We start from the raw sequence: 12,038 nt of genomic DNA, 5'->3' as shown, positions 1-12,038 counted from the left end.
AAACAAAAACTGATAAAAAAACCCTAAAAAATTAAAAAATCAACCAATATACTTACATTACGAGATTCTACACTTGATTCCGTGGTGAAGTGTTGAAGGAGGAGCGTCGAAGCCTCGAAGAAGCACAGAAGCACAGCACAGCTGGTATCGAAGTGTAGACCTGGAGAGTGGTATCTGTCGTCTGGTACGGTGAAGGAGAAATCAGAGTCTTCAGAGATTAATCGAGGGAGAAATCGAGGGAGAAGGAGAAGAAAGGAATCGAGGGAGAAGGAGAAGGAATCGAGGGTGAAGGAGAAAGGATCGAGGGAGAGCTTCAGAATCAGAGATTAAAAAACCCAATCATAATGTTATAATAGTAACATTTAAAATTTTAAATAAAATGGAAATTACGGGTTCCGGTCTACGGTTTACGGTTTTCACCAGACCGGAATTTATTACGGTTTTTCAGTCCGGTCTAGTCTGAAAATTTTAAAACCGGGACCGGACCGGAAATCGTTTTTTTAATGAAAAAAAAACGGACCAGACCATTTAGACCGTAGACCAGACCAAATATTTAAATTATGGTTTGGTCCGGTTTGATTTACGGTTTAGACCAAACTCTGTTCAGCCCTAGTTGGAAGTAGGTAAGTAAAATATAAAATTAAGGATTGGAGTAGGGTTTAAGAGTTAGAATTGACATTATAAGGTGGAATGGGTGTTTAGGGTTGAAGTTAATAGCTAAAAAATTAAATTATACCTTCAAAGAAGGAAAATAATTAAGTGTTTTAAAGTTTGAATTAGGAGAATATAAATTTTTTTATCACAAACATGAGGTGATCGGTACAAATTTTTGTATTTTCAATTTTTTATTTATAATGGGCTGACCCATTTAAAAATAAGAATTTGCATTAATTTAAAAGCCCTTGAAATAAACAAAGACCCAAACTTCAAATTCTACCTTCCACTTCATACCACTCTAAAACCTGAAAAAAAAACCGTCCTTTTGGCGGTAGCTACTAATGGAGAAGCAACCCAACTATGGCAGAAAACCTCCAACAGTTCCTATAAAGCTACCGAAAGAGAGAGTTTTTGGAGCAAATACGGTTCACCTATCAGAAGATGATGCGAGTAACCTTGTCGGAGGAATCGTTGAAAAGGGCATTTCAGATTCTGATCATTTCACAACTCCTCCTTCTACTCCTCTTCCATCCCTTTTACCCTTTCCGGTTGCCCGCCACCGCTCTCATGGCCCTGTAAGTCCACTGATCTTGTTTATCATTATTTCTATAATTTTAAATTTCACTTTTCCTCACTTTTTAATTGTGGGTTTGATAAATGATTGAATTTTGATAGTACCCTTTTGCTCAAATCTAAAATTTCGGTGATTACGAATGATGATTTGTACAAATATTGGATTTTGATAGCGCCCTTTTGATTGATTCTTGTTGAAGATTATTTTCATGTATGATGGTGCTTGCAATTTGTAATTTGTATGGATGATGGAGGAGCTTTATTATGGATTTATGATAGATATAAATTTAATTTGGTCATGTTGATATTTGTTTAAATAGGACTTGTTGTATACGATATTTGAGGGCGACTCAATTGAACTTATGAGTTTTTGTTGTTAACCAATTAGAGTTTAAAAATGTAGTAAGAAAAAAGAACATCTATGATATTGTGTATCAAGTATACTCATCTTTCCTTGGGTTTGTATATAAAATTTTATGCAATAGCTTGAAACATGAGTGAGCTCTATTCCATCATTAGAGTTTGTATATAAAGTTTAACTCATTATAACTAACTGAGTTGCGACCTATGTTTTATTTCAATATCGAAATCATCCATCTCCAACGCAAAAATCATGCTCTTGCGTTTATTTTGATGGTTAATTCTAAGGGAAATCTATGAGTATCATACAAAAAAAGAAAAAAAACTTTCTTTGATAAACCTCATGTCTACTTCTTTATAAATTCATTTGAAATTGTTTTTGTGCTTGAGGAGTTTCGGTGAGAAGTGTTTAAAGAGGACCTATTGGTTTTGCCAGATATTGTTGAAAAGTTGAACATTTACAATATGAAAGTATTACTCGTAAATTTCTGTATTCAGAATTCAGATTTGTTGTTACCTTTGCCCTTGGTGGCATAATATAATAATTTACTTGTTAATTAGAAGATTGGTGGCTTTGACCGTTCTAATAACATTTCATACTTCGGTGCATTGTTTCCGTCACCTATTCTCTTTTGCTCTTTTTCAGGCCAGCACAAGGTATCCTTTGAATTTTGAGCTATCTATATACTTATATTTTGCATCCGTACTCCCTAGACCATAGATTGACTGTTTTCATCGTGATTTCTTTTGCAATATATATGCTCTATTGTCCCTATGTACATGTATACAATTACATTTATAAGAATACATGAACCATATTAAATTTATTAGTTATTTTACAGCATTGGACTCCAAGTGTGAACCAATTTGCTGCTGGTGGTCACGGGATCGATAGGGATGAAGAATATGGGGAAGATGATGATCCTACAAATTATGACCCATTAGCGTTTTTTGCTGAGCCCGTCGTTAAGAAAAAGAAAAAAGAACTGGATTTGAGTAGGTGGAGAGAATTAATTCAAAGTAATGGTGTTTCTTATATCCATGAGAAGGAAAAAGAGTGCAAGGTAGAAGAGGGTGTAGAAAAGCAAAATGGAAGCAATTTACTATCTTTACTAGAGCCTTCTGAGGTTTCTGTTAGCACCAGTACCATAATCAGAACTGTGGATATGGATTCAGATAGGCTAAATGAATTGTTGTCATCAAAAAGCAATAACAATGTAGTAAGATTAGGACATGATCTGTCCAGGAATAACAAAGGTAATTCAGAAGTTCTGATTGGTGTTGCAGAGAGCAGTGAAGTTCAAAATGAAGTTCATTTGGAGAGGTCTTCTGATGATGATGTGGACATGGGTGAAACTTTATCATCACTTGAGATGCTAGGCCTTAGGGACAAGCAGCCTTCAGCAGTATTTGGACCCAGAAGTACAGGTCATGAACAAGGGCACACAAGTCTTGAGAGTGAGATTGATGCTGAAAATCGGGCCTTGTTAGAAAGAATGTCTAAAGAGGAGATTGCAGAAGCACAGGCAGAGATAAGAAACAGGATAAATCCTGAACTGCTTAAGATTTTGAAGAAGCGGGGGTTTAAAAGATCGGAGAAGTTGGGGTCAAGCTGCAGTTCAGATGCTATTGATGTACGTACTTCAGGTATTATGGAGGTTGATAAACATTTAGATGAAGATGAAAACGTTTCGGCAGTTGGAACTTCTGTTATTCCTTCATTGATTACTCATAGTAAGGTTGACATAGAATCGAGGGTAGATGAAGGTGTACAGAGTGAGTTGTCGAAAGGCAGCAACGTATGGGATTTATGGAGTAAACGAGTGGAGGCTGCAAGGGCTATTAGATTTTCATTTGATGGAAATGTTGTCGAAGGTATTTTTCTCTTGCTCGTTAAGCTATTACGATCACTTCTATGTTCTAGGACCTAGTCTTCTGTTATTTATGCACATGGAATGACTGTTCTTTCGGCTGCCTTATTTACTGTTTCTTCTTCACCTTATTGTCTCGGATTTGGGACTATGTTAGATTTTGTTCTTGTTGTGACTTGGTGGAGCAATCTTGGCTAACTTGTTAGGATATTTTATTCAGAGCCTTTGGTTTTCCTTATCACTAGATGGCAGATGCAATAAGCTTTGCTTAAATATTAATTACCCTAATCTGTAGGGAGTACTTTGGATCCTGGCTATGCTGCTGATGCTGTTGCCGAGCGTGATTATTTGAGAACAGAAGGGGACCCTGGTGCTGATGGGTATACAATAAAGGAGGCTCTAGCTCTTGCAAGGAGCGTTGTAAGTGGCATCATAGTTTCTTTTTAATAGAAATTAGTTAATTTCTTTGGATTTCTAAGATAGGATTACTTTTACATATTTCTTATATCTAACCGAACTTATTTGTCGAATGTGGATTTAGATTCCTGGACAACGAGGTCTTGCATTACGTCTTCTTGCATCAGTTCTTAGTAAGGCTTTGCACAACATTTGTGATAATCAATTAGATTGTTCAACAAATCTTCGTAATGTGAAGAACTTTGTTGATTGGGAGGCAATTTGGGCTTATGCATTGGGTCCAGAGCCTGAGCTTGTTTTATCTCTGAGGTAAACTTGGGCATTGAGCTGTGTATTTCCTTGGTTCCTTTGTATTTTTTAAATAAACATCCTTTTATTATATTGCTATATTCTGATGATTGTATTTATCTTGTATACCTCTTGTTTATCTATTCTTATATAAAGATTAAGCGAGTTTACACTCCAGTGTACTTCAATTTGGAAACTTGGATGTGCCCTGAAAAATGGTGAGGAAGTATAATAAATTTCTATTCAGCTATATACTTTTAACGAGTGACACTTTTGAAGATTCACTATCTGCAAGCTGGAGAATGGGGTTAGCCAATAGCTGTGATGAAATAAACTTGAAGTGTCATAAAATTAATTAAATAGATGTTTGAGTGGAAGCTGAAGTGTAATACCTGTGGAACAGTAATAGTGTTAGTGTTGTGCTTCTAAGAATTCTTTTCTTTGGCTTCCCTACAAAACTCAGGAGATATTGCAATCTAGTCCCATTCTTTGTGGTTTTATTTTGGTTCTTTTGGACTTGGGTAGTGTATGTAGTGGTGATTGGGTATGGCTTAGATATCAAGGCAATGCTGATACCTAAAATGAGAATTTATTTTGTATGATCGCCGCTTCTTAGCTAATTGAACTTGGATGTTTATTGTTTTTGATTTTTCAGTTCATCCATATGACTTTAACCAAATAACAATAACAACAATGCCAAAGCCTTAATCCCAAAAGATGAGGCCTGCTACAGGAGCTAAAGTATTCAAAACACTTTATATTACATAATGCGGATACTTGGAGGATGGAGATAAATGGCCCATTCTTACTTTAGAAGCCGAGATAAAAGTTTATACTTGAACTACGAGGCATACTACTTTGATATGCTGTTGGCTATAAAAGGGATACATTGAAAGCGTAGCATTGCTTGATGTAAAACTTTCTTCTAGTTTATCAAGTAAAAGTTGGTATTTTTCTGAAGTGTCTTAATGAGAACCCTCTTGCCCTTTTGAGAAATATGGAATTGCCTTCCTGTAATATGAGTTGTGGCTAAGCAGACTGTCAAAACTTAACATTTGAGACTACTTCCCCATTATTATTACCTACATCTTGTAATATGAGTTGTGGTGATAACTCTCGTCCCTTTAATGATTGTAGGTTGGCGCTTGATGATAATCATAGCTCTGTTGTTTTAGCTTCTGCTAAAGCAATCCAATGCGTTCTAGCTTATGATGTGAATGAGAACTTCTTCAACATATTGGAAGTATGATATGATCCGTTATCATTATAATTCCATGTCTTAAATTCATCATTTTTGTTAGGTAGTAATTGGCATTCAATAATTCAATATTGCTATCTTCTTCAGAAAAGGGGGATGAAGGATCAATATACTGCTCCAGTATTTCGAAGTAGACCTGACATTAAACATGGTTTTCTTAGTGGCGGTTTTTGGAAATACAGTACTAAACCCTCCAATATTCTCCTTCCTGATGAGGAAATTGTAAATTCCAAGAATGAAGAACGTACTATTCAGGATGACAATGTTGTTGCTGGACAGGATGTTGCTGCAGGTCTGGTTAGGATGGGGATTTTACCCAGGCTTTGTTACCTTTTAGAGGTAAGGGAATTTGCATGAGAACTTTTTTACTTTATGGAACTAGAAGTTAGACTGTTAGACAGATGGATTATTTAGTTTAAATTTTGAAATCTGTTTGTGTGCGTTCTATAGCTGTCCATTTGCTTTGATATATTTCTAAAATGTAATGACAACGGAATGATGTAGTGATTTACTTAGTACAAAAATATTGGAATCTTAGTAGCTAGCTTCTGTGAAGTTATTACATGATTATAGAGGTACCTATTCTTGCTTTTTTTAAATAGAAAATGCGTGTTATGGTCCGTTTTGAAATAATATGTTATATTTTTGTGCTTCCCTGCCCTGAATCCTCTTATCTCCAATAAATGTTTACAACTAATTTGTTGACCCACAATAGAATAAAAACTTTGTTTACCTCAAATGTGCAACTATACCCACTGGATTCTTTGGAAGTGCTCTTTTATTGTAGATTTAGATAATGAAAGGTTGTAACCGGTTCTGTGCAACAAAGGTCCATCCGCAACAAAATGTATGCAAAGGTTGGATTATATAAAGTTTTTCAACAGGTGGGATTATTAGCAAAGAATGGGCAATAGGTTGGATTATTCATAACAATTTTTCCTTTTCGAGATGGTTAACTTAAAACTGAAGGATAAATTTGGAGTTTCACTTTTTGTGAGATATAATCGTGAACACCGCACCCCCCACCCCTGTGGTATATTGATTTGAATGTACTGCATTAGCATCTCTTTCTCAATGAGATTAACTACATCCTCTATCTTGATGTGCTTATTCCTGTTAACTTTATGATTTTTCATGTGTTTGTAGACTGAACAAGCGATGGCCTTGGAGGAATGCATATTATCAATACTCATTGCAATTGCTAGGCATTCTTCAACATGTGCAAGTGCAATAAGGAACTGTGAAAGGCTTGTTCAGACGATTGTTAATAATTTTACCATGAAAGATACTGTGGAACTTCAGACTCCTAAAATAAAATCTGTGACTCTATTGCGAGTAAGCATCTTTGTTTTTTCTTTGAAATGTGCTTGGGCGGTTTTGGAATCTGGTTATTTTTCAATTGATTATCTTAACATGTTTTTAATTCATTTGTTTCACCGACACTATAATAGTATTTATGTATGTAATCCCTTTTCTTTGTGGGTATTGATTTGCCTTTTTTTGTCGTCTTTCCTACCTTTCATTTTCTGATGAAGGTTTTGGCTCAATCAAGCAAGACTACATGTATGGAGTTCATCGAGAAGGGGTTCTTCCAAACTGTAATGTGGCAATTGTATCAAGTGACGAATTCTATTGATGAGTGGATAAGATTTGGGACACATAAGTGTAAGCTGGCTTCAGAGTTGATGGTAGAACAATTACGCTTTTGGAAGGTTTGTGTCATGAATGGCCACTGCATTTCTTCTTTCACAGGCTTTTTTCCAGGTTTGTGCCTGTGGTTGAATCCTCCCACATTTGAAAAACTTATAGAAGCCAATGTCTTTCATGATTTTGCTTCCATCAGTGTGGAAGTTTTCCTTGTTTTGGAGGCATTAGCTAGCAGGCTCCCAGATTTACATTCCAGTAGAAATGAGAATGAACAATTTCAGGGAAGTTTCAGTGATAACTTAGAAACTTGGTGTTGGAGTGATGTTCGTCCAATGGTTGACGTGGCCTTGAAGTGGCTACAAATTAAGGCTGATTCAACATTTTCCAAGTTCTTGTGTAAGCAAAATATAGTTGATGACAAGTTTGTGAACTATTCTCATGTATCTTCTTCGTTATGGATACTGTCAGCTGTTCTGCACATGCTTAAGACAATTCTTATTAAGGCGACTCCTCGAGATGTGCTTAAGCTAAATGGCAATGAAAGCGGGAGGCAGTTGCCTGACTTTGTAGCTAAACTTGTAAGTCAAATCATAAAAAATGGTATCCTTAATATATTCGAGGATAACCTGGATGAATCTTTTGTTGACAAGCTGTGTCAATTCAGACATCAATCAGATTCTGAGGTCTCGATCGCTTCTGTGTGCTGCCTTCATGGTTTACTCCAGGTGGTAGTTTCTGCCGATCACTTGATCCATCTCACCAGAGGCAACATTCAACATAAAAACCTTCTTGGATATGAGTTTGTTAGAGAAACTAATACACGTGATGGTAAAATATTCAAATATTCTCTGAACGAGTGGAAAAAAGTTTTTGAAGAATTTATGAAGTTGATTAATTCAGAATGGAAATTCGTGTGCAGCATCGAGGTATTTGGCAGGGGAGGTCCTGCTCCAGGGGTAGGAGTGGGATGGGGTGCTTCTGGTGGCGGATTTTGGTCCATGACTACTGCGTTAGTTCAAGCAGACGCAAGAATGTTTATTGAGTTGCTTAGAGCTTTTCATTCGCTATCTTCAGGAGATTTTCCTCAAGTTGAAGAGCATAATTTCATGGTGCAGAGTGTCAATTCTGCCGTAGCGTTGAGTTTAACTGCAGGACCTGGGGACGAAGCTTTCATACAAAATGTATTGGATTTCTTGCTGGAAATTCCTGTTCTCAAATTTTTCAATCGGTATATCTTTAAATTTTGTCACTCTTGTAAAGGAGTAGAGCCATTTACATTAGACTACACTGAGAATGACTTAGTTCAATTCGGCAAAAGTCTGGCTTCTCACTTCCGAGACAGGTGGTTGTCTTCTAAGAAAAAGAAGAATCCGGAAACAAAGGAAGGAAAAACTCGTGGAATTAAAAGGGTCAAACCAATTGGAAATTCTCTAGATACCATTCCTGAAGATATGGAAACGCCTGGGAAAAGTGGCAACTCACAGATGGTTGAGTGGGCTCGGCAGCGATTGCCTCTTTCTGTTCACTGGTTGCTAAGTCCTATAGTGACCATTGGTGACGTCAAATCTAGTAATACGTCAAATACTTCTAAAATTTCTCCTGTTCAGGATCCAATGGGATTTCATGAAGTTGCTAAAGCTGGGCTTTTCTTGCTGTTGGGTATTGAAGCTATGTCCTCCGAGCTTTCAGATGAAGATAACTTCCCCGTTAAGAGAATTCCTTTAATCTGGAAATTGCATGCGTTATCTGTGCCATTACTTGTAGGAATGAGCGTCCTCGAAGAAGAAAGGAGCAGGTACATGTACGGAGCTCTACAAAACCTATACGGTAAACTTCTAGATGAGTTATGGCACAGAAGCATCAAGACTGACGGCTTTGAAACTGAGTCTTCTTCTTATGCTGATAAGCTCAGTATTGGTTGTTTGAGGTTTCAGTCCGAGATTCATGACAGTTATTCCACATTTATTGAAACTCTTGTGGAGCAGTTCGCTGCAATATCATATGGCGACTTCGTTTTTGGACGACAAGTTGCAATATATCTTCACAGACAGGTCGAGATTTCAGTGAGACTTGCCACGTGGAATGCACTATCTAACGCCCATGCTCTTGAACTCCTTCCATCATTAGATGATTGTTTATCTCAGGCAGAAGGATATCTAGAACCTGTTGAGGTATTTATTAATTTTTCCAAATATATTTTTTCGGTTCATTTAAAGTTCATCTAATATTTTTCATCCCAGAATTAAGCTTTCTTGTTTTGGGGGTGACGTTTGAAAATTTTCCTAGATTTTCTAAAACTTCATTGCCCCGGGTCTTGGATATGTAGGAGCGGACGGGTGGTAAATTGTCAAATCACATGATCCTCCTAATATTTCTCATCTATATAATTCATTACCATTACCACCATTTAGTACCACTAACCAAACGAGCTGTTAGTAGTGTGGGAACTTTTTCTAATGAAGCTAACACTCTTATGTGTATGTCGCTGAGACATAGTATTCAAATGCTCAGAGATATAATTATTAAACACACACAGTCTCTGAATATGAGATGTTCTTTGCTTTTGGTGCTGTGCAGGAAGATGAAGGTATTCTAAACGCTTATGTAAAATCATGGATTTCTAGTTCCCTTGATAGAGCTGCAACTCGGAATTCAATGACATATGCTATTGTTTTACATCATCTGTCTTCGTTCATTTTCAATAATTCTGATGGAGAAAAACTATTGCTACGGAATAAACTTGTGAAATCTCTGTTAAGAGACTATGCACGCAAACAGCAACACGAGGTATGTTATTTCTGCCTTTCCTTTGGTTTTTCTTCTGTTATTTCAGCTTAGCCAATAGCTGATTTGATATATAAAAACTTACACGGCCCCAACCAAAATCATTGTTGAAAGTTCATTACTTTATAACTTCACTGGTGTTTGAGGGTGTCTGACTCAACTGGAATGAAATACCTTCGTTTACTTGTTTGGAATGGGAAAGGCAATTGTGATGCTTATTTGTAGATAATATTTGATCTTGGAAAAGTGCAATTCTCTAGGAACTTCTTTTGTCAATAATTAATCTCACTTTTTATCTAAGTTCAGGATACAACTATACAAGTATACAATGATACAACATTCTATTACTCTAATGCTATTAAGTGGCTCCCACCTAGGCAGGGTTTAGAATGGTCAGACGACGAAACCTTATGCCTTATTCCTGATTCAGTCTTGGAACATTGATAGCGATGCAATTCCACTTAGTTAACAAGTGAACCTGATTTAATTAAATAATTTACTCAAGAATGGACACTTTTAATTGATTTCAAGATGTTCGAATAAATTTGTCTTATAGCACTTTGAAGTATAGTTGCTGCATTTTATTAATCGGTAGATATTTTAAACACAAGATTTTTAATAGTTTACATCTATGGTGTAAAAGCATATCATATCGTTAGCTGTGAGCCTGTGAGAGGTTGGGAGTCTTGGAACATTGTGACATTAATATCTGATGAGTATAATGTTTTTTGAAAAACGGAAAATTTTAACTACCGGCAGGGAGATTTTGGTTCGAATCCAATAAAAAAGGCAAAATTCAAACCAATCCCATTTGCAAATTACAATGGAATCAATGATCTGCCATACCTATCTGAACTTGATGGGAGTCCAATATGTTCATTATTTAGGTTTGTCCATATCTTGATGATTGTTTTTTGACTGGAAACATCCAACCCATGACAGCTTCATGACTTGAAGTTTTTGTGCCCCTATTTATTGTGTGGGGTAGTCTAATCAGATTGGTGTATTGCTGTTCTTAGCTGATTTTCTTTTGTTTACTGATCTTCAAACATTGATTTCAGGATATGATTTCGGATTTAGTTCTGTATCACCGTTCTCACACACTTAAGAAACGAGGGAAAAACGTCTCAACTTCTTTATTGATGAACAACACAGATGCCAGGTTTGAGCGATTAAAGGATTGTTGCGAAGGAAATTCACAGCTAGTCACAGTAGTCGAAAAACTCAAATGTTGTATTTCAAAGAAGCAATCTAATGTTTGAAGTAAGCGACACGATTAGATCTTAGAGTCTTATCATTTTTACGCTAAGAGTTTCTTGATTTGTCGAAGTTCAAATCTTGAAGAGTGATCGTGAGGTCTGTATGGCCTTTATCATCTTACTCGTGATAGGTAGTCATATCAGTGCAATCTGGTCCGACATGAGCTTGATAGTTTTCAGCCTTAGACCGGACCACTAATTAGGTAAAAGTGGAGGTGTTTATCGGAAGCTGGCAGTTAAATTTTGTTTTATTAGGTTATTCGGGTTATCGAACATCAAGGGATCAGAGAAGGCATATGCTGAAGAATGAAGGGTATTTGGCTGGGTGTTGAGTCGAATTATATAGTGTTTTATGTGTGTGGTTGTCTAGACTACAATACTCGACTTGATAGTTTGATTTCAATTTTTGTATGGTCTTAATCTATTAGTCCACCTCTACTTGTAGATATTATCTTTATAAATTATAAAATTTTGTTTTCTAAGCCTAGCGATCGATGTGTTTTGCTTAAATTCGTACCTTTTGTTTTCGAATCCCTACTACAAGAGTTTAGAAAACGTCTATTGTTTAGACTAATTTATGATTCTCGAAGAAAAATATGTCATTTGTTTTTTTTTTTTCACATTTCAATTTAATATAAATTAATATTTTTAATTTTTAATTTTTAAAAAATAATGAAAAGTTCAAAATAAAAAATTATAAAGTGTATGAGAATTTATCATTAAAGTTACAATTAAATTTAAAGATTGATTTAGTGATGCAACTTTTTCATTAAAATAGGCAATTGATGTTACCAAAAAGCAGCCAGCATGTGGAACTTGACGTGACTTCCAATGCTGTGATCCTGTGATCCTGTGATCTGTGTAGGGCCTGTCTTGTACTTTACTTCTCGTTTCTTAGCATCATTTTTTTTAACTATCTTGGAC

The 12,038-nt window shown here is 36.1% G+C and overlaps 1 protein-coding gene across 1 annotated transcript; it reads left to right on the top strand.

Moving 5' to 3' along the window:
• The first annotated feature begins 931 nt into the window (after positions 1–931).
• Positions 932–11,704, top strand: LOC130805149 (transcriptional elongation regulator MINIYO). The gene is made up of 10 exons (XM_057669811.1): positions 932–1,232; positions 2,433–3,465; positions 3,757–3,881; positions 4,003–4,187; positions 5,304–5,409; positions 5,512–5,763; positions 6,571–6,759; positions 6,960–9,242; positions 9,649–9,858; positions 10,917–11,704. The coding sequence occupies exons 1-10, from the start codon at positions 999–1,001 to the stop codon at positions 11,115–11,117; spliced, it is 4,818 nt and encodes a 1,605-aa protein (XP_057525794.1). The 5' UTR covers positions 932–998; the 3' UTR covers positions 11,118–11,704.
• Positions 11,705–12,038: the final 334 nt, after the last annotated feature.

Source organism: Amaranthus tricolor, chromosome 2 (genome assembly GCF_026212465.1).
Source record: "Amaranthus tricolor cultivar Red isolate AtriRed21 chromosome 2, ASM2621246v1, whole genome shotgun sequence".
NCBI classification, from domain to species: Eukaryota; Viridiplantae; Streptophyta; class Magnoliopsida; order Caryophyllales; family Amaranthaceae; genus Amaranthus; species Amaranthus tricolor.
This window is presented reverse-complemented; position numbering and strand designations above follow the sequence as displayed.